The sequence below is a fragment of the Bos javanicus genome, chromosome 10 (genome assembly GCF_032452875.1).
Source record: "Bos javanicus breed banteng chromosome 10, ARS-OSU_banteng_1.0, whole genome shotgun sequence".
Classification (NCBI taxonomy): domain Eukaryota; kingdom Metazoa; phylum Chordata; class Mammalia; order Artiodactyla; family Bovidae; genus Bos; species Bos javanicus.
The window spans coordinates 64,548,977-64,573,645 of record NC_083877.1 but is presented as its reverse complement, the minus strand read 5'-3'; the positions used below and the strand labels follow the sequence as shown (position 1 = coordinate 64,573,645).

The 24,669-nt window shown below is 40.8% G+C and overlaps 1 protein-coding gene across 4 annotated transcripts; it reads left to right on the top strand.

The window, feature by feature from the left end:
• Nucleotides 1–3,420: 3,420 nt before the first annotated feature.
• AFG2B (AFG2 AAA ATPase homolog B) lies at nucleotides 3,421–23,801 on the top strand. 4 transcript variants are annotated; one of them, XM_061428881.1, is made up of 8 exons: nucleotides 3,425–4,625; nucleotides 8,894–9,079; nucleotides 13,736–13,894; nucleotides 18,434–18,643; nucleotides 19,505–19,729; nucleotides 21,005–21,139; nucleotides 21,882–22,007; nucleotides 23,524–23,801. In XM_061428881.1, the coding sequence occupies exons 1-8, from the start codon at nucleotides 3,531–3,533 to the stop codon at nucleotides 23,689–23,691; spliced, it is 2,304 nt and encodes a 767-aa protein (XP_061284865.1). In that variant the 5' UTR covers nucleotides 3,425–3,530; the 3' UTR covers nucleotides 23,692–23,801. The 4 variants fall into 4 exon arrangements, 3 of the variants coding, with proteins under 3 accessions (XP_061284867.1, XP_061284866.1, XP_061284865.1); XR_009738749.1 differs by lacking the exon at nucleotides 23,524–23,801 and having other exon boundaries at nucleotides 3,422–4,625; nucleotides 21,005–21,235; nucleotides 21,882–21,968; XM_061428882.1 differs by lacking the exon at nucleotides 19,505–19,729 and having other exon boundaries at nucleotides 3,423–4,625.
• The last annotated feature ends 868 nt before the right edge of the window (nucleotides 23,802–24,669 follow it).

Sequence of the window (24,669 nt, the reverse complement as noted above, 5' to 3'; positions counted from 1 at the left end):
AGCGAACTGAAATGGACTGGAATGGGTGAACTTAACTCAGATGACCATTATATCTACTACTGCAGGCAGGAATCCCTCAGAAGAAATGGAGTGGCCATCATGGTCAACAAAAGAGTCCGAAATGCAGTACTTGGATGCAATCTCAAAAACGACAGAATGATCTCTGTTAGTTTCCAAGGCAAACCATTCAATATCACAGTAATCCAAGTCTATGCCCCAACCAGTAACACTGAAGAAGCTGAAGTTGAACGGTTCTATGAAGACCTACAAGACCTTTTAGAACTAACACCCCCAAAAAAGATGTCCTTTTCATTATAGGTGACTGGAATGCAAAAGTAGGAAGTCAAGAAACACCTGAAGTAACAGGCAAATTTGGCCTTGGAATACAGAATGAAGAAGGGCAAAGACTAATAGAGTTTTGCTGAGAAAATGCACTGGTCATAACAAACACCCTCTTCCAACAACACAAGAGAAGACTCTAAACATGGACATCACCAGATGGTCAACACCGAAATCAGATTGATTATATTCTTTGCAGCCAAAGATGGAGAAGCTCTATACAGTCAGCCAAAACAAGACCAGAAGCTGACTGTGGCTCAGACCATGAACTCATTGCCAAATTCAGACTTAAATTGAAGAAAGTAGGGAAAACCACTAGACCATTCAGGTATGACCTGAATCAAATCCCTTATGCTTATATAGTGGAAGTGAGAAATAGATTTAAGGGCCTAGATATGATAGATAGAGTGCTGATGAGCTATGGAATGAGGTTCGTGACATTGTACAGGAGACACGGATCAAGACCATCCCCAGGGAAAAGAAATTCACAAAAGCAAAATGGCTGTCTGAGGAGGCCTTACAAATAGCTGGGAAAAGAAGAGAAGCGAAAAGCAAAGGAGAAAAGGAAAGATATAAACATCTGAATGCAGAGTTCCAAAGAATAGCAAGAAGAGATAAGAAAGCCTTCCTCAGCCATCAATGCAAAGAAACAGAGGAAAACAACAGAATGGGAAAGACTAGAGATCTCTCAAGAAAATCAGAGATACCAAAGGAACATTTCATGCAAAGATGGGCTTGATAAAGGACAGAAATGGTTTGGACCTAACAGACGCAGAAGATATTAAGAAGAGATGGCAAGAATACACAGAAAAACTGTACAAAAAAGATCTTCACGACCCAGATAATCACGATGGTGTGATCACTGACCTAGAGCCAGACATCCTGGAATGTGAAGTCAAGTGGGCCTTAGAAAGCATCACTACGAACAAAGCTAGTGGAGGTGATGGAATTCCAGTTAAGCTATTTCAAATCCTGAAAGATGATGCTGTGAAAGTGCTGCACTCAATATGCCAGCAAATTTGGAAAACTCAGCAGTGGCCACAGGACTGGAAAAGGTCAGTTTTCATTCCAATCCCAAAGAAAGGCAATGCCAAAGAATGCTCAAACTACCACACAATTGCACTCATCTCACATGCTAGTAAAGTAATGCTCAAAATTCTCCAAGCCAGGCTTCAGCAATATGTGAACCGTGAACTTCCTGATGTTCAAGCTGGTTTTAGAAAAGGCAGAGGAACCAGAGATCAAATTGCTAACATCTGCTGGATCATGGAAAAAGCAAGAGAGTTCCAGAAAAGCATCTATTTCTGCTTTATTGACTATGCCAAAGCCTTTGACTGTGTGGATCACAATAAACTGTGGAAAATTCTGAAAGAGATGGGACTACCAGACCACCTGACCTGCCTCTTGAGAAATTTGTATGCAGGTCAGGAATCAACAGTTAGAACTGGACATGGAACAACAGACTGGTTCCAAATAGGAAAAGGAGTATGTCAAGGCTGTATATTGTCACCCTGTTTATTTAACCTATATGCAGAGTACATCATGAGAAACTCTGGGCTGGATGAAGCACAGGCTGTAATCAAGATTGCCGGGAGAAATATCAATAACCTCAGATATGCAGATGACACCACCCTTATGGCAGAAAGTGAAGAGGAACTAAAAAGCCTCTTGATGAAGGTGAAAGTGGAGAGTGAAAAAGTTGGCTTAAAGCTCAACATTCAGACAACAAAGATCATGGCATGCGGTCCCATCACTTCATGGGAAATAGATGGAGAAACAGTGGAAACAGTGTCAGACTTTGTTTTTCTGGGCTCCAAAATTACTGAAATTAAAAGACGCTTACTCCTTAGAAGGAAAGTTATGACCAACCTAGATAGCATATTCAAAAGCAGAGACATTACTTTGCCAACAAAGGTTCGTCTAGTCAAGGCTATGGTTTTTATTGTGGTCATGTATGGATGTGAGAGTTGTACTGTGAAGAAGGCTGAGCGCCGAAGAATTGATGCTTTTGAACTGTGGTGTTGCAGAAGACTCTTGAGAGTCCCTTGGACTGCAAGGAGATCCAACCAGTCCATTCTGAAGGAGATCAGCCCTGGGATTTCTTTGGAAGGACTGATGCTGAAGCTGAAACTCCAGTACTTTGGCCACCTCATGCGAAGAGTTGACTCATTGGAAAAGACTCTGATGCTGGGAGGGATTGGGGGCAGGAGGAGAAGGGGACGACAGAGGATGAGATGGCTGGATGGCATCACTGACTCGATGCACGTGAGTCTGGGTGAACTCTGGGAGTTGGTGATGGACAGGGAGGCCTGGCGTGCTGCGATTCATGGGGTCGCAAAGAGTCGGACACGACTGAGTGATTGATCTGATCTGATCTTTCCTTTCCTCCTTTTCTTTTTGCTTCTCTTCTTTTCACAGGTATTTGTATGGTCTCCTCAGACAAAGCAAGAGTAAAGACAGAGACGTGGAGAACAGCTGTGTGGATACCAAGAGGGAGGGTTGTGGCAGGAATTGGGAGATTGGGATTGACATATATACACTATTCATGTTATGTATAAAATAGATAACTAATGAGACCGTACTGTATCGGGAACTCTACTAAATGCTCTGTGGTGACCTAAGTGGGAAGGAAATCCAAAAAAGAGGATATATGATTCACTTTGCTGTACAGTAGAAACATTATAAAGCAACTGTACTCCAATAAAAATTTTAGAAATTACAAAGCTTTCTTGAGAAGTCTGAATTTACAGTCTTTGTTCTTCAAAGAGAATAGAAAGCACTAGGATTAAGAGAAAGAAGAAAACAGGGTTTAATTGGTGATTTCCCCATCTAAGGATCTCCTCTCAGTATAATTTCCTGGTTCCTTTTAGGTTGTTCCAACCTAGGAGCTGGAAACAGACAGCCGAGGTCAGTAAGTGACTATGGACTCGAGAAGTTCGTCATAGTGTCTGCAAAGCTATAAAAAGGGCCACAAGATTTTACCAAACCCAACACCGTGGCAAACTATCTTGACGGTCTCATCATTGTCTAACAGTCTAACTTCCTATTGGTCCTTTCCACCTATTAGGAGACTCACATCAGCGGCTTCCCTGGCGCATGCGCATCACCTGCTTCCGGCCACGGTGTGCAGGTCTTTCCGGCCCGGTGGAATTCCTACCCGATTTTCCTGGGTTTTGCGTCTTTCGTGAGAAATGGCTCCGGACTCGGCTTCCTTTCCGGAAGGACCTCCCTTAAAGCTGCTACCCGTAGATACTAGGGATCGGGGCACCCAGCGCTGTCGTCTGGGCCCTACCGCCCTCCGCGCCTTAGGCGCCCACCTGGGCTCGGCGGTGAAGATCTCGCTGCCTGACGGTGGCTCCTGCCTGTGCACCGCCTGGCCGCGGCGGGATGGAGCGGACGGCTTTGTGCAGCTGGACCCGCAGTGCACGAGCCCGGGGTCGGCAGTGGGGGCGCCGGGGTCTGGGGGGATTATTAACCTGAACCGACTCCGCTTAGTGCCCTGCCCGCCCCTTCGGAGCCTCGCGGTGTGGCCGGAGTTGAGGGAGCAAGCGGGCGCGTCCGGTGCCCCGAGTCCAGCCGCGGTGCTGGAGGCGGTGCAGGAGCTGCTGAGGAACCGTCCAGTCTCTCAGGGCCACGTGGTGGCCGCTCCTCCAGGCGCTCCGGGTCCAGTGGCCGCCCTGCACATCGTTAGCGGGGCGCCCAGCCCGAATCCTGCTGGGTTGGTCACCCCTCGCACCCACATCAGTCTGAGCGAGGTGCCTCCGTCGGAGGAGGAGCCGCAGCCCGAGGTGCCCCTGGGGGGCCTTTCGGAGGCGGCCGACTCGCTGCGGGAGCTCCTCCGCCTGCCGCTCCGCTACCCCCGCGCCTTGGCCTCGCTGGGGCTAGAAGTGCCACGCGGGGTGCTCTTGGCCGGCCCCCCGGGAGTGGGCAAGACCCAGCTAGTGCGGGCAGTGGCTCGGGAGACGGGCGCGGAGCTGCTGGCGGTGAGCGCCCCAGCGCTGCAGGGCGCCCGGCCCGGGGAGACGGAGGAAAATGTGCGGCGGATCTTCAAGCGCGCCCGGGAGCTGGCCAGCCGCCGTCCCACCCTCCTCTTCCTGGACGAGGTGGACGCCCTGTGTCCCCGGCGGGGCGGCCCACACCAAGCCCCCGAGAGCCGCGTGGTGGCCCAGGTGTTGACGCTGCTGGACGGCATCGGTGAGGACCGCGAGGTGGTGGTTGTGGGATCCACCAACCGGCCGGATGCTCTAGACCCAGCGCTGCGCAGACCTGGGAGGTTCGACCGAGAGGTAAATAAAGGCTCAGCCAGTTAGCTCATTGCCCCTGAACCCGGCCTCATCTGGCCCTGGTTGGCTGCCCCGAGGCGTTTCCCACTTAGCTTTGGAAGTCAAGGAGACTGGAGTGGGGCTTTTATTTAGAGAACCCGTTCTCTGCTTTACAAATGATTTGCGAGCCAGGACCCTTTCCCTCCCAGAGTCAAATTGCTCTGAGAAGCCAGGGGGCCGTTTGGGATTGTTGTGCAGGCCCTGAGAATGAATACTGTTATCAGTAGCGTTAGTTTTTAAGGACTACTACAAGCTATTAAACTCTTAGGATTTGGAATGAGAATCTAAAGTGAAGGATAGCCTCAAGAAACAAATGTGTTGAAATAAGAAAGAAGGCAGGGAAGAACTAAAGCAAAGCAGACGTTAACTCTTCTATCTAGATTTATGCATTCCTTGTCTGAATGCCAGCATCCTGTACCACAGTTGCTCTCTTAGTTGCCAGGAAGATTGAATATTCAAAATATTCAAATATTCAAGTATTATTTTATAAACTTCAGGCCTAAATTGATTCTTGATTTCTGTTAGTTTGAATGGTGGTTGTGATGTTTGAACTTTGTGGTAGGATTATAAGAGACAGCTGATAATTGCAGACTTTAGCATAATCTGTTTAGAACTTGAGTGGATTTCTTCTTCACACCATCTAATACCTGTCTGCTGAATAAGCTCCATAAGGGCAGGGACATAGACTTTCTGGTTTACTGGACCTAGAATGTGATAACCCACTCCAGTGTTCTTGCCTGGAGAATCCCAGGGACAGGAGAGCCTGGTAGGCTGCCGTCTATGGGGTCCCACAGAGTCGGACACGACTGAAGCGACTTAGCAGCAGCAGTAGCAGCAGAATGTGATAAGGTTCTCAAAAATAACAAAATAAAAACTTCCTGAAGTTGTTGCTGTTGTTCAGTCACTAAGTCATGTCTGACTCTTTGTGACTGCATGGACTGCAGCACACCAGGCTACCTTATCCTTCACTATCTTCTGGAATTTGCTTAAACTCATGTCAGTGATCGGAGAAGGCAATGGCACTCTACTCCAGTACTCTTGCCTGGAAAATCCCATGGACGGAGGAGCCTGGTAGGCTGCAGTCCACGAGGTAGCTAAGAGTAGGACACGACTGAGCGACTTCACTTTGACTTTTCACTTTCATGCATTGGAGAAGGTAATGGCAACCCACTCCGATGTTCTCGCCTGGAGAATCCCATGGACAGGGGAGCCTGGTGGGCTGCCGTCTATGGGGTCGCACAGAGTTGGATACAACTGAAGCGACTTAGCAGCAGCAGCAGCATGTCAGTGATGCTAAGTAATCATCTCATCCTCTCTTACTCCCTTCTCTTTTTGCCTCCAGTCTTTCCCAGCAGCAGGTTCTTTTCTAATGAGTCAGCTCTTTTTATCAGGTGGCCAAATTATTGGGGCTTCAGCATCAGCATCAGTCCTTCCAGTGAATATTCAGGGTTGATTTCATTTAGAATTGACTGGTTTGATCTCCTTGAAGTCCAGGGGACTGACTCTCAAGGGTCTTCTTCAGCATCACAGTTCGAAAGCATCATTTCTTAGGCACTCAGCCTTCTTTATATGGTCCAACTCTCACTTCTGTACATGACTACTGGAAAACCATCAGTTCAGTTCAGTTCAGTCGCTCAGCCGTGTCTGACTCTTTGTGACTCCATGAATTGCAGCACAGCAGGCCTCCCTGTCCATCCCCAACTCCAGGGGTTCACTCAAACTCACGTCCATCGAGTCAATGATGCCATCCAGCCATCTCATCCTCTGTTGTCCCCTTCTCCTCCTGCCCCCAGTCCCTCCCAGCATCAGAGTCTTTTCCAATGAGTCAACTGTTCGCATGAGGTGGCCGAAGTGTTGGAGTTTCAGCTTTAGCGTCATTCCTTCCAAAGAACACCCAGGGCTGATCTCCTTCAGAATGGACTGGTTGGATCTCCTTGCAGTTCAAGGGACTCTCAAGAGTCTTCTGCAACACCACAGTTCAAAAGCATCAATTCTTCGGCGCTCAGCCTTCTTCACAGTACAACTCTCACATCCATACGTGACTACTGGAAAAACCATAGCCTTGACTAGATGGACCTTTGTTGGCAAAGTAATATCTCTGCTTTTGAATATGTTATCTAGGTTGGTCATAACTTTCCTTCCAAGGAGTAAGCGTCTTTCAATTTCATGGCTGCAGTCACCATCTGCAGTGATTTTGGAGCCCAAAAAAGTAAAGTCTGACACTGTTTCCATTGTTTCCCCATCTATTCCCCATGAAGTGATGGGACCAGATGCCATGATCTTCATTTTCTGAATGTTGAGCTTTAAGCCAACTTTTTCACTCTCCTCTTTCACTTTCATCAAGAGGCTTTTTAGTTCCTCTTCACTTTCTGCCATAAAGGTGGTGCCATCTGCATATCTGAGGTTATTGATATTTCTCCCGGCAATCTGGATTCCAGCCTGTGCTTCTTCCAGCCCAGCGTTTCTCATGATGTACTCTGCATATAAGTTAAATAAGCAGGGGGACAATATACAGCCTTGACGTACTCCTTTTCCTATCTGGAACCAGTCTGTTGTTCCATGTCCAGTTCTAACTGTTGCTTCCTGACCTGCATATAGGTTTCTCAAGAGGCAGGTCAGGTGGTCTGGTATTCCCATCTCTTTCAGAATTTTCCACGGTTTATTGTGATCCACACAGTCAAAGGTTTTGGCGTAGTCAATAAAGCAGAAATAGATGTTTTTCTGAAACTCTCTTGTTTTTTCCATGATCCAGTGGATGTTGGCAATTTGATCTCTGGTTCCTCTGCCTTTTCTAAAACCAGCTTGAACATCAGGAAGTTCACGGTTCACATATTGCTGATGCCTGGCTTGGAGAATTTTGAGCATTACTTTACTAGCATGTGAGATGAGTGCAATTGTGTGGTAGTTTGAGCATTCTTTGGCATTGCCTTTCTTTGGGATTGGAATGAAAACTGACCTTTTCCAGTCCTGTGGCCACTGCTGAGTTTTCCAAATTTGCTGGCATATTGAGTGCAGCACTTTCATAGCATCATCTTTCAGGATTTGAAATAGCTCAACTGGAATGCCATCACCTCCACTAGCTTTGTTCGTAGTGATGCTTTCTAAGGCCCACTTGACTTCACATTCCAGGATGTCTGGCTCTAGGTCAGTGATCATACCATCGTGATTATCTGGGTCATGAAGATCTTTTTTGTACAGTTCTTCTGTGTATTCTTGCCACCTCTTCTTAATATCTTCTGCGTCTGTTAGGTCCATGCCATTTCTGTCCTTTATCAAGCCCATCTTTGCATGAAATGTTCCCTTGGTATCTCTAATTTTCTTGAAGAGATCTCTAGTCTTTCCCATTCTGTTGTTTTCCTCTATTTCTTTGCATTGATCACTGAGGAAGGCTTTCTTATCTCTCCTTGATATTCTTTGGAACTCTGCATTCAGATGCTTATATCTTTCCTTTTCTCCTTTGCTTTTCGCTTCTCTTCTTTTCACAGCTATTTGTAAGGCCTCCCCAGACAGCCATTTTGCTTTTTTGCATTTCTTTTCCATGGGGATGGTCTTGATCCCTGTCTCCTGTACAGTGTCACAAACCTCAGTCCATAGTTCTTCAGGCACTATGTCTAGTGCCTGTCAGATCTAGTCCCTTGAATCTATTTCTCACTTCCACTGTATAAGCATAAGGGATTTGATTTAGGTCATGCCTGAATGGTCTAGTGGTTTTCCCTACTTTCTTCAATTTAAGTCTGAATTTGGCAATAAGGAGTTCATGATCTGAGCCACAGTCAGCTCCCAGTCTTGTTTTTGCTGACTGTATATAGCTTTGACTATATGGACCTTTGTTGGCAAAGTGATATCTCTGCTTTCTCATTTGCCATTTAGATTTTTGTCATAGCTTTCTTTCCAAGGAGCAAGCGTCCTTTAATTTTGTGGCTGCATTCACTGTCCACAGTGATTTTGGAGCCCAAGAAAATAAAATCTGTCACCGTTTCCACTTTTTCCCCTTCTTTCTGCCATGAAGTGATGGGGCCGGATGCCATAATCTTAGTTTTTTGAATGTTGAGTTTCAAGCCAGCTTTTTCACTCTTGAAAATAAGGATTTTCTCATATTCAGAATCTAAGATACATACTTAAGAGTACCTAGTAATAGTTCCATATTTGTTCGCTAAATTATTATACATATTTGTGAGGATAAAAAAATATTTTTAAGCTGTAAATGTTTTCTTTTCTTGCTTTGCACATAGGTTGTCATTGGAACTCCCACTCTTAGACAAAGAAAGGCAATTCTACAAGTGATTACTTCAAAGATGCCTATCTCTGGTCAAGTTGATTTGAACCTCCTTGCAGAAATGACAGTTGGCTATGTTGGCGCAGACCTGACTGCACTCTGTAGGGAGGCTGCCATGCAGGCTCTGCTTCATAGTGAGAAGGTAAGAAATATTGGTTTATGACTTACGTTAACCCTTTTATTAATGTAACAAGTTAATTTGGGGACTTAAAAAAGTGGTAAGTACCTTTTCTTGAAACTTTTGACACCTTGGACATCTGTTTCTTATATGTATTTTTACATCTGAATTCCATATATAAATAGTGTATGACTGAAAGTGGGGACAGAGAGTTGACTTCTCTAGGTCGGCCGAGGGCATGTTCCCGTTCTCCCATACTAACTCTTTAGTGTTAAAGCCCAGTGCAATAAGGAAAAAGACACTGTGACCCCAGAAGAATCAAACATGTGTCTTTAAAATTTTCGTTTTATTTTGAATCTACTTCAGACTTAGAGAAAAGTTGCAAAAATAGGACAAAGAATTTTTGCATTTTCTTCGCCCAGATTCTTCAAATGTAACATTTTACCCCCTTTGCTTTATCATACTCTCTTCATGTGTATGAATGTTTATGTATATATACTTATACTCTCAAATGCAGCCAAAATGCCCACATAGCTTTGAAAAGTTGAGTGTTTATTTCCTAAAATCAGACTAATCAATAGTACAAACAATAATCAAGATGAAGAAATTAATACCAACTTTTACTTAATCTATATAGACCTTATCCAAACCTTACCATTTGTCCCATTAATTTCCTTTGTAGCAAAAATTTTAAAAGAAAAAAAAATATTTTTTGATCCAGGATTACACATTGCATTTATTAGTTGTCATGGTTTCTTAATCTTTAATCTAGAAACTTCTTCAGTCTTTCTTTTATGACTTTAATTATTTTTAAGAGTACAGTTCAGTTGTTCTGTAGGATATTCCTCAGTGTAGGTTTGACTGATATTTTCTCATGATTTGATTCAGGTTTTGCATTTTTGGCAGAAATATTCCAGAAATGATACTGTGTTCTTCTCATTGTGTCTGTTAGGTAGAAATGATATATCTTTGTCCTGTTACTGATTTGATATCTTAGATAAGGTGGTTATCTCTGAGATTCCCTATTGTTAAGATACTGTTTTTCCCTTTGTTATCAATACGCATCTTGTAGGGAAAAGAACCTTTTCTTACTCTGGAGAAGATTAAGTGCCTGGAATTTTACTTAAATTCATCTTTGACATTTAAATCCTTAATTCATGAGTGCCTTTTGAAAAAATAGTTGGGATATTAACTTAAATATAGTAGTTTTCAACACTATAGATTGGAAAATCTGTTCACTTTGTATGTAATAAGTCATCCTGAGTCCCTAAACTCCTCCAGAAAAAAATTAATTTCATTGTGCTAGGGGTTCTGTTGTAACACTTAAAATTGTCCTTTGATCTTACTCCTAATTTTGAGGTTTTTTTGTTTTTTTTTAAACCATAAAAGGATGATTTATCCTAGATTTTGAAAACATTTTTACCTAATTAATTTATATCCTTCCTCATCTTCTTTTCCTTTATTTTTACTCTTACACTGAAGGTAGGAAAGGAATTACATGAACTTTAAGTCCTCATCTTTGGGGTTTAGAACCAGAAGTGCTTAAAGATTTAATGACAAGGCCCATGTGTGAAGATGTGAGAATATATGCCTCTTGAAGGGAGGACAAGAGTACAGGATGTGGAAACAGAGGTTTACAGTTAGAATTCCCTCTGCTTTGAAGTTCCAGGTTTGACCTAAAGCACCTTGGCTTAGGTGGTCCAGCCAGCTGCAGTTGTCCTAGGGTGGAGCCCACTGCTACTTCAGGAGGGCCTGCCCAGTCATAGTTAGCACAGGTGATGGCTGAGTTCATAAACAACCAGGGGAAGTGGAAAAAAGAAAGGCAAAAAGGAAGAATGGACGGAGGCATCTGGGCAGGTACTGGTTCCATCTATTTCTTTCTCCATCTCCAGGCAGCTGAGGAGCTGTTGCTGCCTCTATTACAGGGTAGATGAGGACACATTAGAGTTTGTTCAGCTTTTTGTCAAGTATGTCTATTAAAGCATTGGAAGTACAGTTTAACACATAAACATATACACATGGAAGGGAAAGGATTTTATGTGCCTGAAAGGGTTATGAAAATCAAGTGAGTAATATATACACACTAATGATCTGGAAGTGTAAATGGGACTTTCAAATGTTAGTTGGTGTTCACCTAAAGTGTGTTAGTATTCATTTACCCAATATCTGATACTGTTAGCTAGTAAAAAAAAAAAGATGGTATTTTAAAAAATTATTTAATAACATTATTTGTGAGAAATTAAACAAGATAAAAATTGTCTGAAAGCTCATCTCCCAGAGATTATAATTATTAGCATTTTTAGGAACACTGTTAAGAATAGCTCTGTATATACATATTCACTTATTTAATCTTACATAAATGGGATAAAATAGTTTGTTATTGAAAATGGAAATTTTGGGACAACTAAATATTCAGAATTTGATGTAAGGTTAAATACTTAAATATAATACAGATATTACAAATAGAAATATGAATTTTTAATAGCCAAAAAGAAGATAATTTACTGATTTGAGCATTTTAGAATGGCAAAACAATACTATTTTTAAAAAAGATGACAAGTTCAAAAGCAAAACAAACAATACTATAAACAAAGGCAAGGACACGAGACAGACTGGGAAAAATACTGCCAGCCCCTGACAAAACACCAATTTCCTTGGTATAGAAAGAAGTCTTACAAAGCAATAAGACCAATCTAAGAGAAAATGTGTAGTAAAATATGAACTGATGAACTGGTAGTTGACAGTGAAAGGATTACAAATGACTAATAAACATGAAAAATCCTCAACTTTCTTTAAAGATTAGTCTTTTTTGATTCTTTCTCTTTTAAAAACTTATTTTGAAATAATTAAAACTTCAGGGAAAAAATTTTAAAAATTAAACAAAACTTCAAGGAGAGTTGAAGGTAGAGAACTCCTGCTAATTCCTTTATCCAAACTGACAAGTTTTTAACATTTTGCCATATTAGCTTTATCCTCCTTTGTTTTCTCTCATCTCTTTGTCTCTCTGTATATATACAGTTGATTTTTGAGCAACATGGGTTTGAACTGCTCTAGTTCACTTATACGTAGATATTTTTTGAGAGTAAATCCTGCAAGTAGTGCACGGTCCAGGACTGGCTGAACCCACGGATGTGGGGAACAACAGATTTGTTGGGCTTCCTCTACTTAAATGCAGATTAACCTCCATGATGTTCAAGGGTCAACTGTATACATATACGCATTCTTTTTTTTTTCTGAATCATTTGAAAATGGGTTGCATGCATCTTAACCTGTTGTCTCTTAATATTTTAGTGTCCATTTCCTATGAATGAGTATGTATAATCTCATTATATTCAGGAAATTTAACAGTGATCAAAATGTTGTCAGATCTACAGTCCCTATTCTGATTTTGCTGGCTGTTTCGTTTTGTAGCACCCTTTTCCTTCAGTGTAGAATTTAGTCCAGGATAATATATTATGTCTAGTTTTTGGTTTTCTTTAATTTTGAATGTTTCCATAGCACTTTCTTGGTGTGTGCGCGACATTTTGACATTGACATTTTTAAAGATTTAAAGTCAGTGATGTAATAGAGCATCTCTCAGTTTGGGTGTACCTGTTTCCTCCTAGTTACGTTCAGGTTATGCAAGCCCAATAGGAACACTGCATTAAATGTTAGTGTGTCCTCCTTAGGATGTCATTTGTGGAGACATAGTGTGACCACCTACTCCTCACTGGGGGTGCCTCTCGTGGGTGACTGGTGCGATCAACTAGTCAAGCGTTGGTCCAGTTTATCTGCTTTGGAGTTGTTATTTTTCCCCTTGCAACTAGTAAGAAATCTGTGAGGAGACCCTCTAAGACAATGCAGCCATCCTGTTCCCCGTCAGACTTTCTCTCCCCTAGATTGGCATCCACTGATGATTCTTGCCTCAAATAGCCATTACTGTAATGGTTGCAAAATTTATTTTCTAATTCCATTATTCCTTTTACCTCACTCTCAATTGAAGAAACTTAATTAACGCAATAGTAAACACCATGTCCTCTGTCACAATGGCAGACATTTAAGGTCTGGTCATGTCCATTGTTAGAGAGGTGTGGGGAAAACAGCTTCATATTATTGATACAGCTTGGAGCACATTTTAATAGTAGCTATGAAAATTCTAAGTGTGCATACTCTTAAGCACAGTAATTCTATTTTGAGGAAAGTCTTATATAAAATACTTGAACATGTGTACAAAGACATTCAGTTGCAGCTTTGTGTTTAGTACCAAAAGACTGGAAAACCTCTGTTCGACAGAAGGGTGTCATTAAAATACTCATGCAATATTATGCAGTTGTCAGAAAGAATGAGGTTATTATTGTATTCGTGGACATGAAAAGATTCCTGAGAGATGAAAAAGTACAAATTAATGTGTACGGTATGGTCCCATTTGTGTCTCTCTTTGAAAGGATATACATATGTCATAAACATACTGGAAGAATATACAGGAGACTGTTGACTTTCTCTGGGGATGAAGATTGGTGGGAGTTGGGGAGACATTTAGTTTTTTCATACCATGTATTATAAATTTCTTTATAGTGACAAGAAAATAGATGTATAAATTCAAATGAGGATCACAATAAAAAAGTAATCATGTTTGTGTGCCACAAAAAAGGCCCACCTGATTTTTGGTTTGATTTTGCTTTTTGGGATGGATTACTTCAGAACCAGGACAATCCGACAATTGATGAAACAGACTTCCTTGAAGCTTTTAAAAAGATCCAACCCTCATCATTTCGAAGTGTCATTGGAGTGACAGACATCAAACCTGTTGGCTGGGAGCAAATTGGTGGCCTTGAAGATGTAAAACTGAAATTAAAGCAGGTGAGATAGAGACTCTGCTTAAGCCAGTAGAGTAGGACGGTCTAAGTGTAATGCATTTGTGCTGTAAACAAGTGGCACTGAAACATGGCTGCCTTCACTGATGTGAACCTAACATCCGGGTCTAATGATCGCTTTTCCATCCTTGTTTAACTGGACTCTGCAGACATCAAATGCCATTTTTCATACTTTCTTTCTTCACCTTTTTGTTTAGTTTTTGCTCTAAAGAGTTTCTAATTTAGATGAAGGATCAGTAAACTCTTTCTGTGGAGGACCAGAGAGTAAATAATTTAGGTTTTATGATCTCTGTTGCAGTCATTCGACTCTGCTATCACAGCACAAAAGCAGTCATATGTAATGAGTATTTGTGTTCTGATGAGATTTTTATTTATAGACACTGAAGTCATAATTTTCACACCACAGAATAGTCTTTTTTTTTTTTTTTTTAACATTTAAACATGTAAAACTGATTCTTAGATCATAGACTGTATAAGTACAAATTCTTCATTCATAGGCCTGAATTTACCCCGAGACTGGTAAAAACACAAATTTATAATTAACAGTCACTTTGGCCTGAGTAGTTACTTGATACTGATTCTCACAGTGGCTGTTGAGGGTCACAGCTCACTGGATTTTCTTACCTGCACTGCAGTTCCAAAAATTAATTTTTCCAATTCCCCTTTGGGTGATCCTGCCATAAGAAAGTAGGTTTCTCAAATTGAGCACACACAAGACTAATTTTTAAGTATCCATTATAATTTATTTGTCTTAACTAGGAGCTGTATCTACAGTGAACCCTGGAATCCTTGTATCCATGGATAGGCACATTTTGTTGTTGTTGCTAAGTCACTAAGTCATGTCTGACTCTTTGTGACCCCACAGATTGAAGCACACCAGGCTCCTGTGTCCTCCACCATCCCCTAGAGTTTGCTCAAATTCATGTCCATTGAGTCGATATTCCTCTCTAACCACCTCATCCTCTGTTACCCCCTTCTCCTCCTGCCCGCCCTCTTTCCCAGCATCAGGGTCTTCTAGTGAGTTGGTTGTTTGCATCAGGTGGCCAAAGTCTTGGAGCTTTGGCTTCAGCAACAGTCCTTCCAGTGAATATTCAGGGTTGATTTCCTTTAGGATTGACTGGTTTGATCTTCTTCCAGTCCAAGGGACTCTGAAGAGTCTTCTCCAGCACCACAATTTGAAAGCACCCGTTTTTTGACACTCAGCTTTCTTTATGGTCCAACTCTCAAATCTGTACACAACTGTTGGGAAAAACCACGGCTTTGACTATACAGACATTTGTCGGCTGAGAGATATTTCTGCTTTTTAATAGATATCTAGGTTTGTCTTAGCTTTCCTTTCCAGGAGCAAGCGTCTTTTAAGTCATGGCCACAGTCATTGTCCACAGTGATTTTGGAAGCCCAAGAAAACAAAATCTGCCACTGTTTCCACCTTTTCCCTTCCTCTTTGCCATGAAGTGATAGGGCCAGATGCCATGATCTTAGTTTTTTGAATGTTGAGTTCTAAACCAGCTTTTTCACTCTCCTCTTTCACCCTCGTCAAGAGGCTCTTTAGTTCCTCTTCACTTTCTGCCTTTAGAGTGGTATCATCTGCATATCTGAGATTGTTGATATTTCTCCCAGTAATCTTTATACATTTTTATATGTGTGTATGTATATATATATGTGTGTGTGTGTGTGTATATATATGTATGTATGTATGTATGTATTTGACTGTGTTGGGTCTTAGTTGCATCATACAGGACCTTCCATCTTCATTGTGGCATGTGGGATCTAGTTCCCTGACCATGGATTGAACCTAGGGCCCCTGCCTCGGGAGTGTGGAGTCTTAACCACTGAACGTCAGGGATATCCCTCTCCCAGTGGTCTCGATTCCATCTTGGGTTTCATCCAGCCCGGCATTTCACATGATGTACTCTGCATAGAAGTTAAATAAACACAGTGACAATTTATAGTCTTGTACACCTTTCCCAATTTTGAACCAGTTTTTTCATGTCCAGTTATAACTGTTGCTTCTTGACCTGCATACAGATTTCTCAGGAGGCAGGTTAGGTGGTCTGATATTCCCATCTCTTTCAGAATTTTCCACAGTTTGTTGTGATCCACACAACGGCTTTAGCATAGTCAATGAAGCAGAAGTAAATGTTCTTCTGGAATTCCTTTGGTTTCTCCATGATCCAACAACTGTTAGCAATTTGATCTCTGATTTCTTCTGCCTCTTTGAAATCAAGTTTGTACATTTAGTTTTCAGTTCACTTCAGCCAGCTGAAGTCTAGGATTTTGAGCATAACCTTGTAAGTATGTGAAATGATACAATTGTATGATAATTTGAACGTTCTTTGGCATTACCCTTCTTTGGGATTGGAATGAAAATTGACCTTTTCCAGTCTTGTGGCCACTGCTGAGTCTTCCAAATTTGCTGACATATTGAGTGCAGCATTTTAACAGCATCATCTTTTAGGGCTTGAAATAGCTCAGCTGGAATTCCGTCACTACCACTAGCTTTGTTCATAGTAATGCTTCATAAGGCCCACTTGACTTCATACTCCAGGATGTCCAGCTCTAGATGAATGACCACACCATCCTGGTTATCTGGCTCATTAAGACTTTTTTGTACAGTTCTTCTGTGTATTCTTGCCACCTCTTCATCTCTTCTGCTTCTGTTAGGTCCTTAACCATTTCTATCCCTTATCGTGCACATCCTTACATAAAATGTTCCCTTGATATCTCTTATTTTCTTAAAGCACATTTAAATATACTCTAATTTTTTTATATGCTCTCATTTAATCTTCACAAAATAGCCATACTTTCCTGTGAGACACACCGTCTTCCTTTAGCTCTGAGATGTTAGGCTTTCCTACCTTTTTGAGCACTCCTCTCCCTTACTTTAAATGTTAATTCTCCAAGCTCCCAAGAGTCCTCTTTTTGCATTTTCTAAGTGAGTCCTTCATCTCTCATCTCCTGAAGCGTGTCCCAGGCTTCAGCTGTCTCCTGAAAGCAGCTAACTCAGAAATCTTTATATCCAGTGCAGATAGTTCTTTTGATCATCAAAACTACTTAACTCCCTGCCTACTAAATAACTTCCAGGGATCTCGGATTCAGCATGGCATGTCCAGAGTTCAGCTTACCAATTCCATCTCTACAGCTGGATTCCCTCTCGCAGTGAAGACAGCCAGTTGCCCCATCCCCTAAGTCAGAGACCTGTCTTCTAAATGGATGTCATGTTGCATGTCATGTACTTTCCCCTCTGGACTTCCCCCCTGCATATAGTGCACTTACACTGTATGTTTCAAGTCCATCCCAACCACATGATCTCTGCTGCCTGTGACACATCCAGCCTTATTATTTTTGTAGTCTGAGTCATTGCACTCATTGACCACTGCTAAGTAGTTTCCTTCCCTCTGGTTTCATTTCCTTCTAGTTCATTCTCCATACTGCTTCCTCATTGTTGACTAAAACTATGAAGGCCCAGTGTGATCTGACTCCTTCCATTTCAGCTCCATCACTCCTTGCCTCCCACGTCCTCCACTCTGTTCTGCTTACCACTGGGAGATGAACTGGATGGTTTGATGTGTCTCTGTATATATTTGTTCCTTGTCCACGGAATGCCCTACTTTGGCCTCGTTGGTAGTTTTTAAGCCTGTCTCCCCAATTACAATAGGAGTTTCTAGTACGGGGATCTTGTCTGTCTTTTTTTGTAGAGGCAATGTATCAGTAGTTAAGAACTCATGCTCTTGACCTACACTGTCTGGGATTAGTCTTAGTTCTGCTACCTCACTCATAATAAGGTAATAAGGCCTGGGCAAGTTACTTTACTTTTTAAGCCTGAGTTTCTGCATCTCTGAAATTATGATGATAACAAAACCATCTACCTCAGAGGTATTGAGGATTTGTTTATAATTCAGCTAACATTTAATGAGTGCCTACTTTATGAAGGTGTCATTCTAGGTGATGGGGATTTAGAGGTGAACTTTGCCTACATTCCGGCAAGAGCAGAATGACAAACTCAACATGGGAATACAGTAATTTCAGATAGCAAATGAGTTAGTGCTCCAAAAATAAAAAATGGATAGTAGCATAGAGTTCCTAGGAAGAGGAAGGTCTGTTTTAACTACAGTGGTTAGGGAAGACCTCTCCAAGGAAATGACTGTAGAGTGGAGATCTGAGTGATGCAGAATAGCATATCAAGATCGCAAAGGAGTGTTCAAGCAGAGAGACTAGCAAGTAAAGGCCCTGAGATGGGAACAAACTGTGGGGGGTTATGTTAGGCCTTGTAAGCAGTGATAGTTAGGAATTTGGATTTGAATATTGTAATTCTGACAAGAAGTCATTGAAAGATTTTAAGCAGGAAGTGATGTGACCTCACTTATGTCATAAGCTCACTGGCTGCTGTGTGGAGATTGGACCCTATATCCAGCTCATAGCAGGTAGCTGAAGATTGTTGAATGAATTTATTGAATTTTTTTTTTCACATTTTACTAAAACAACTGTCTCCTTTTGTGTCCTGTCTCTTTTTGTGTTCTTTTAGAGCATTGAATGGCCTCTGAAATTCCCTCGGGAATTTGTTAGGATGGGCCTGACACAACCAAAGGGAGTTCTCCTATATGGGCCCCCTGGGTGCGCCAAAACCACGCTGGTGAGGGCCCTGGCCACCAGCTGTTGTTGCTCTTTCGTTTCAGTGAGCGGAGCTGATCTCTTCTCGCCTTTTGTTGGAGATTCAGAGAAAATCTTGTCTCAGGTTGGTTGGTTTATTTTCCCTCATGTAGTTAAGTTTACTTTTGAATTTTTGTTTCATGCCTTAAGGATAAACCTTATTTTTTAAATGTAACTGGCTATATTTCCTGTTAAGAATGTTATACCTGTTTGTGTATAGAAAACTTAGAAAATTTAGAAAAGTATAAATAGGAAATCCTCCATAGTCTCTCTACTTACTGTTAACATTTCGGTGAATTTTCTTTGTCGTTTTGTTTCCTTAGGCAGGGGAGTGAGTGGATATTATATATGTATATCCACTCATTATATATATATGTATATATACCTATCCACTCATTATATTTATGTACTATCCACTCATCTTTTATATATATATATATCTGGACTTCCTTCATAGCTCAGTTGGTAAAGAATCTACCTGCAATGCAGGAGACCTGGGTTCAGTTCCTGGGTCGGGTAGATCCCCCTGGAGAAGGAAATGGCAACCCACTCCAGTATTCTTGCTTGGAGAATCCCATGGACAAAGGAGCCTGGCAGGCTACAGTCCATGGGGTCACAAGAGTCGGACACGACTGAGTGACTAAACCACCAAACCACCATATATATATCCATTCACATATATATACATATACATACATATATATCTTTATTGTGATTTAGCTTAGTGTTACCACTTTTAAAATTCAGTAATATTAAATGTTTTTTGAAAATAAGATTTTTAACCCCTGTATAATACTGTTCTTTATTTGTTCATTCCCCAGTTCTTAGACATTTAGAATCTTTCTTTTTATATTTTAAAAATTATAAATAGTAATGCAGAAAGCATTCATTCATATGAATAAGGCATGATGTATAGCCTTTTAATATTTCCACTTTTGAACAAAAGGTATTTCGACAAGCAAGAGCAAATACACCAGCAATTGTGTTTTTGGATGAGATTGATTCAATCTTGGGCTCTCGATCAATCAGCAGAACAGAATGTAATGTTCAAGATCGTGTTCTTTCTGTTCTCCTAAATGAATTAGATGGTGTTGGATTGAAGACTATAGAGAGAAGAGGAAGTAAATCAGATCAACATGGTAAATGCAAGCAGCTGGAAAAAAATGAAGAGGTATTTATTAGCCAGGATACACCAAAATCCAGGCCAACAATAAACAGACTGCATCTATACTGTCTTTTCCTATGCTGGATTCATCTCATACATTTATATAATTTCAGTTTGACTATTAGGATTTTTACAGAGCTGGTAAAATTGTGATTTAGCTGGGAAGATGAGGCAAATTTTATAATAAAGTATCTTAGATATGTGTGAATGTGAATTTTTTCCTAAGATTAGAAATGTAACTGCATATTGCTAGTGGAGAGGGGAGTTTCTTATTTCTGTATCCTCATAAAGTAGTGTTTTATGTGAAATGAAACAAAACAGACTATTATTTCCAATAATCAGTAATTAAAAACTTCCAGTTTTGTTGAGGTTTCCTTGGTTCTAATGCAGTTAAAGTGACCTTTGGAAATCCTTTTCCTTCCAAAGCTTTTGTTTCTTCTTGGTGTTTCTTATTTCCCATTTCTTAAATTGTTCCATAGAAAGAGAGTCTTATAGCTCCTTAGGAAGATATGCCACTAGAATTTGAAGGGACCCATGAGGTGTTCTAATCAGTTCTCATAAAGCAGGAATTCCTTCTATAGCCTCTGACAGGTGTTTACCCAGTCTCTGCTAAAATACTTGCAGATACAGGGAACTCATTGCTTTGAGAGATCACATTACTGGAAAACTGATCTGAAAATTCAGTTCAACAATTCTGAATGCTTAGCATGTGTAAGGCCTTGTTGTAGCAGCTCTTAGATATATTTTTTTAAATCTTCATCCTGGATTTATATACACGCAACTTATATTAGTTGTCATATATTTGCCTCTGTAAAGAAGAAACAAAAAAAGAGGTAAAATAAATCTCCCTCCTCAAGAACATGAGAGCCAAGACTTTTCATAGGTATACTATGTGCTAGTCAGATGCTTCTGTCTTTTCAAGTCATGCATTTAAGTTGTAATCACTCGCTGGGGCTCAGATGCATTCAGGTCAGCAGATAGATGTTCTCTGCTGTGGTGTAGAGCTTTTTTCATCAGTTCTCACAGTGAGAGATGCCCCACTGGGGTTGATCACTCCCTTCACCGTGTGCATGTTGTATAGCTCTTTGATTAATAATTTGTTTCTAGGGTGCCTTGATATTGAGAAGGTGGTCTGGATAGGAAATGTAAGCATTCTAGTCTGAAGAGAACAGTATTCTCCTATTTAAAAACAAACAGACCTGCTGATTTGTAATTAAAAAAAAATACATTTACTAATTAACAACTTATTGATGTTACTTTGTGTTGTATATATTCCCTCAGCTAGAGTTTCAAGAAATTTTCAATAGCAACGTCATGGTTGTTGCAGCAACAAATAGACCTGATGTGTTAGATGATGCCTTGTTACGGCCTGGAAGACTAGATAAGATTATTTATATTCCTCCTCCAGATGAAAAGGTAATCACTGTGCACATTTACTCTGTGTGAGCATTCCTAATAACACATCAGTGTCTGAGCTCTAAGAAGACGGCAGAGTTGAGTTCCTGACTGGATGTAAGTGTACATGGTGTGTGTCCTATATTGGATTCTGTGTTTTTCTTATCTAATGGTTCATCATAAATTATCATTTTCATCTGCTTTTGCTGGATACTCTGGCCCTGTTTTCAGAGAAACATAAACCTAAAAAATGGTAGTAATTTCGGCTTTGTGGAAGGCTCAAAATACTGAGTTTATGGAGTCCACTCAAAATTATTTTGCAGCTAGAATGGAAGAATCCTAAAGTGTTAAGGAGTTTTGGTGATTATCTAGGTGAGCATCCTTATTTTACAGTGGAGAAATCTGAGCTTACAGAGATTATATAATGTATCCACAGCCAAAGGATCAGTAAACCCTTTGTCCTTCTCATCCAGAGCCACTGGCAGTGAGTGGTGAAAGACACAGAAAATGCATTTTTTATTTATCAGATTTTGAAGGGATGAAAACATTTTTTTAATCTATTTTACTTTTTAAAAATTATAAAAATATTAAAATTTATCTTGATGTCACATTTACTTTCTTACCTCCTGAGAAAAAGTGATTCTTATTTTTTAATTCTTAAATATATATACTTTCTCTGTAATATAGAAAATTCTATATGTTTTAATATAACATTATGTCAAACATTAAGCTTCTAAACATACTATGTTTTATTTTGTTCCAGGGAAGGCTTTCTATTCTGAAAGTCTGTACAAAAAACACGCCAATGGGGCCTGATGTTTCCTTAGAAAAGGTAGCAGCAGAAACCTGTTTTTTCTCTGGAGCTGATCTTGGAAACCTCTGCAAAGAAGTAAGTTAATGAATTAGTGAAGAAAATGTACACATTTCTGCATTTATTCAGATCTTCATTCACTTGGTTTATTCAGATCTTCATTCACTTGGCAGTATTTACTGAAAGGGAGGCACCATGGGAGGTGAAACAAGCCGCTCTGGTTCCTTGCCTTCTCTTCAGGGCTTACAGGTTGATGCGGCAGGGGGTGGTGCCGAGGGGTGATACTGAATTTAAAAATGTAGTGAGTTGGGGAGGTTTAGGGTGCTAGGAGGAATACAGTCCAGACTTGAAAATAAGAGAAGGCTTTCTGAGAGAAGGTGTGTGTACATTGCAAGTGGAAGGATGATTAGGGAGTTAGCCAGTCTGTGGGAGAGAAGGGGAGTGTCTGAGGCACAGGGAATAAAACGTGCAGATGATCGGAGGTGAGGGGATGACATTACTGAAGGGGTGGCCAGTGGCCGGCTCACACAGGTCTCTGTAAGGCACTCTAAGGCATTTAAACTTTATCTTGAGGGCAGAAAAAAGGTCAGCCACTGTAGGTTTTTCCTTAGCAAAAACTTGTGAAAATGAGAGGATACTGCCCACTGAATTAACATACAGTGAACACACTTGTATAACTACCACTTGGGTCAAGAAAGAATGTCATCAGCATGCTAGAAGCTTTTCGTGGTCCTTCCTGCTGCTACTGCTGCTAAGTCGCCTCAGTTGTGTCCGACTCTGTGCGACCCCATAGACGGCAGCCCACCAGGCTTCCCCGTCCCTCTATCACAAAAGAACCACTGTCCTGATTTCTAGCACTGTGGAGATGACTTTTGCTGCTTTTGCACTTTATATTAATGGAACCATATGGTATGCTTTTCTGTCTGCTTCTTTAACTCAAGATTATGTCTATGAAGTTCTTTCGTGCTTTTGTGTGTAACAGTGAAAGTGTTAATTGTTCAGTCATGTCCAACTCTTTACGATCCCATAGACTGTAGCCCACCAGGCTCCTCTGTCCATGGAATTCTCTAGGCAAGAATACTGGAGTGGGTTATTCTTTTCTCCAGGGGATTTTCCTGACCCAGGGAGTGAACCCTGGTCTCCTGCACTGCAGGCAGATTTTTTATTGTTTGAGCCACCAGGGAAGCCTGTGTATAACAGTGGTTTGTTCATTTTCTCTTTATGATCAGTGCTGTGTCCTGTTTAAAAACTCCTACTCTGAGATCAGGAATACAGTCGCTCATCTTTTTTTTTTTTTATATTGGAGTATAGTTGATCTCATCTATACTCCAATATAGTTGTTCTGCACTCTGCTCCACCTCCCTGACACCCCCCCGCCCCCGCATTTAAGGCTAGAATGTAATGTAGAAGGAAAGATGGTCCACTGAGAAGACTTGATCACTTTAACTTTTTAGCTTAATATTTTTAATGCCACGAATATTGAAATTCTGTGAAGTGAGACTGAGATTTTGATGTTCAGATTTTAAAGTATTACCGTATATCATAAAATAACAGTGAAGCATATTTATTATTTCCTATTGTTTGTCTTTTATAGGCCGCCTTGCTGGCTCTGCAAGAAAATGGACTGGAAGCGACCACAGTGAAACAAGAGCACTTTCTAGAATCACTTAAGACTGTAAAACCGTCCTTAAGTCATAAGGATTTGACTTTATATAAAAACTTATTTCAGAAAAAAGAATTTTCTATCTTAGAAGATATTTAAAAATTATTTTACATACCTGCTCAAGGCTTAATTGAAATGTGAATATGCACTATAATTTGCAACTTACTTAGTGTGTATTATTTCCTATAAATAAAAAAACTTGTGCCTGATAGGCTAAGATTTCATACAGAAAAGTTAAAAGAATAAGGCACTCATATACTTCTAACTCAGATTCACCATTTTTTTTTTAAAATTTATTTGTTTGGCTGTGCCAGGTCTTAGTTGTGGCATGTGGAATCTAGTTCCCTGACCAGGAATTGAACCTGGGGAGCTCGGATTCTTAACCACTGGGCCACTGGAAGTTCCTCCAGATTCATCAGTTTTTACCATTTTGCCACATTTGTCTCCTCTCTCTCCCTCTTTCTCCTCCCCTCCACAGTATTTTTTATGAACTATTTAGAAGTAGATTTTACATATCACACATCTTTATCCTTTTAATACTCCACTGTACATCTCGTATAAATGAGGTTATTTTCTTATATGACCACAATGCAGTTATCACATTCAAGAAATTTAACATTGATAACAATGTTTTAATCTACTGATTAATGAATGTCATCCGTTGTTCCAATAGTGATTGTTTTTCCATTAGAAGATGTAGTCTAGGATCACGCATTCCACTTAGTTGTCTTGTCTCTTTAGCCTCTCTGCCTCTTAATCTGAAACAGCCCCTCAGCCTTTCTGAGCACCCTTGACACTTTCAGAGAGTACAGACTACTGTGTGGAACCGTCAGTGCTGCTGTGTGTCTGTCTTCCGGGCGTCACGGTGGATTCGTGTCGTGCAGCAGTATACCTGCTGTCACGTCCTCAGATCACAGCTGGAGGCACGTGACATCTGCACATTATTGGTGACATCAGTTTTGATCACTTGTTTCTGATATCGTCCCCATCTCCACAGTACAGCTGTTAGTTTTCCTTTTGTAATTCTGAGTATTTTTTAAGGAGCTAGATTATATGTAAGCTTTTATTTTCCTTTAT

Bases quoted from the DNA above. Each gene is read 5' to 3' on its own strand.
- AFG2B (XM_061428881.1), top strand. From the start codon at position 3,531: ATGGCTCCGGACTCGGCTTCCTTTCCGGAAGGACCTCCCTTAAAGCTG. The intron at 13,895-18,433 runs GTGAGATAGAGA...GTGTTCTTTTAG, and splicing joins TAAAACTGAAATTAAAGCAG to AGCATTGAATGGCCTCTGAA. The intron at 21,140-21,881 runs GTAATCACTGTG...ATTTTGTTCCAG, and splicing joins TTCCTCCTCCAGATGAAAAG to GGAAGGCTTTCTATTCTGAA.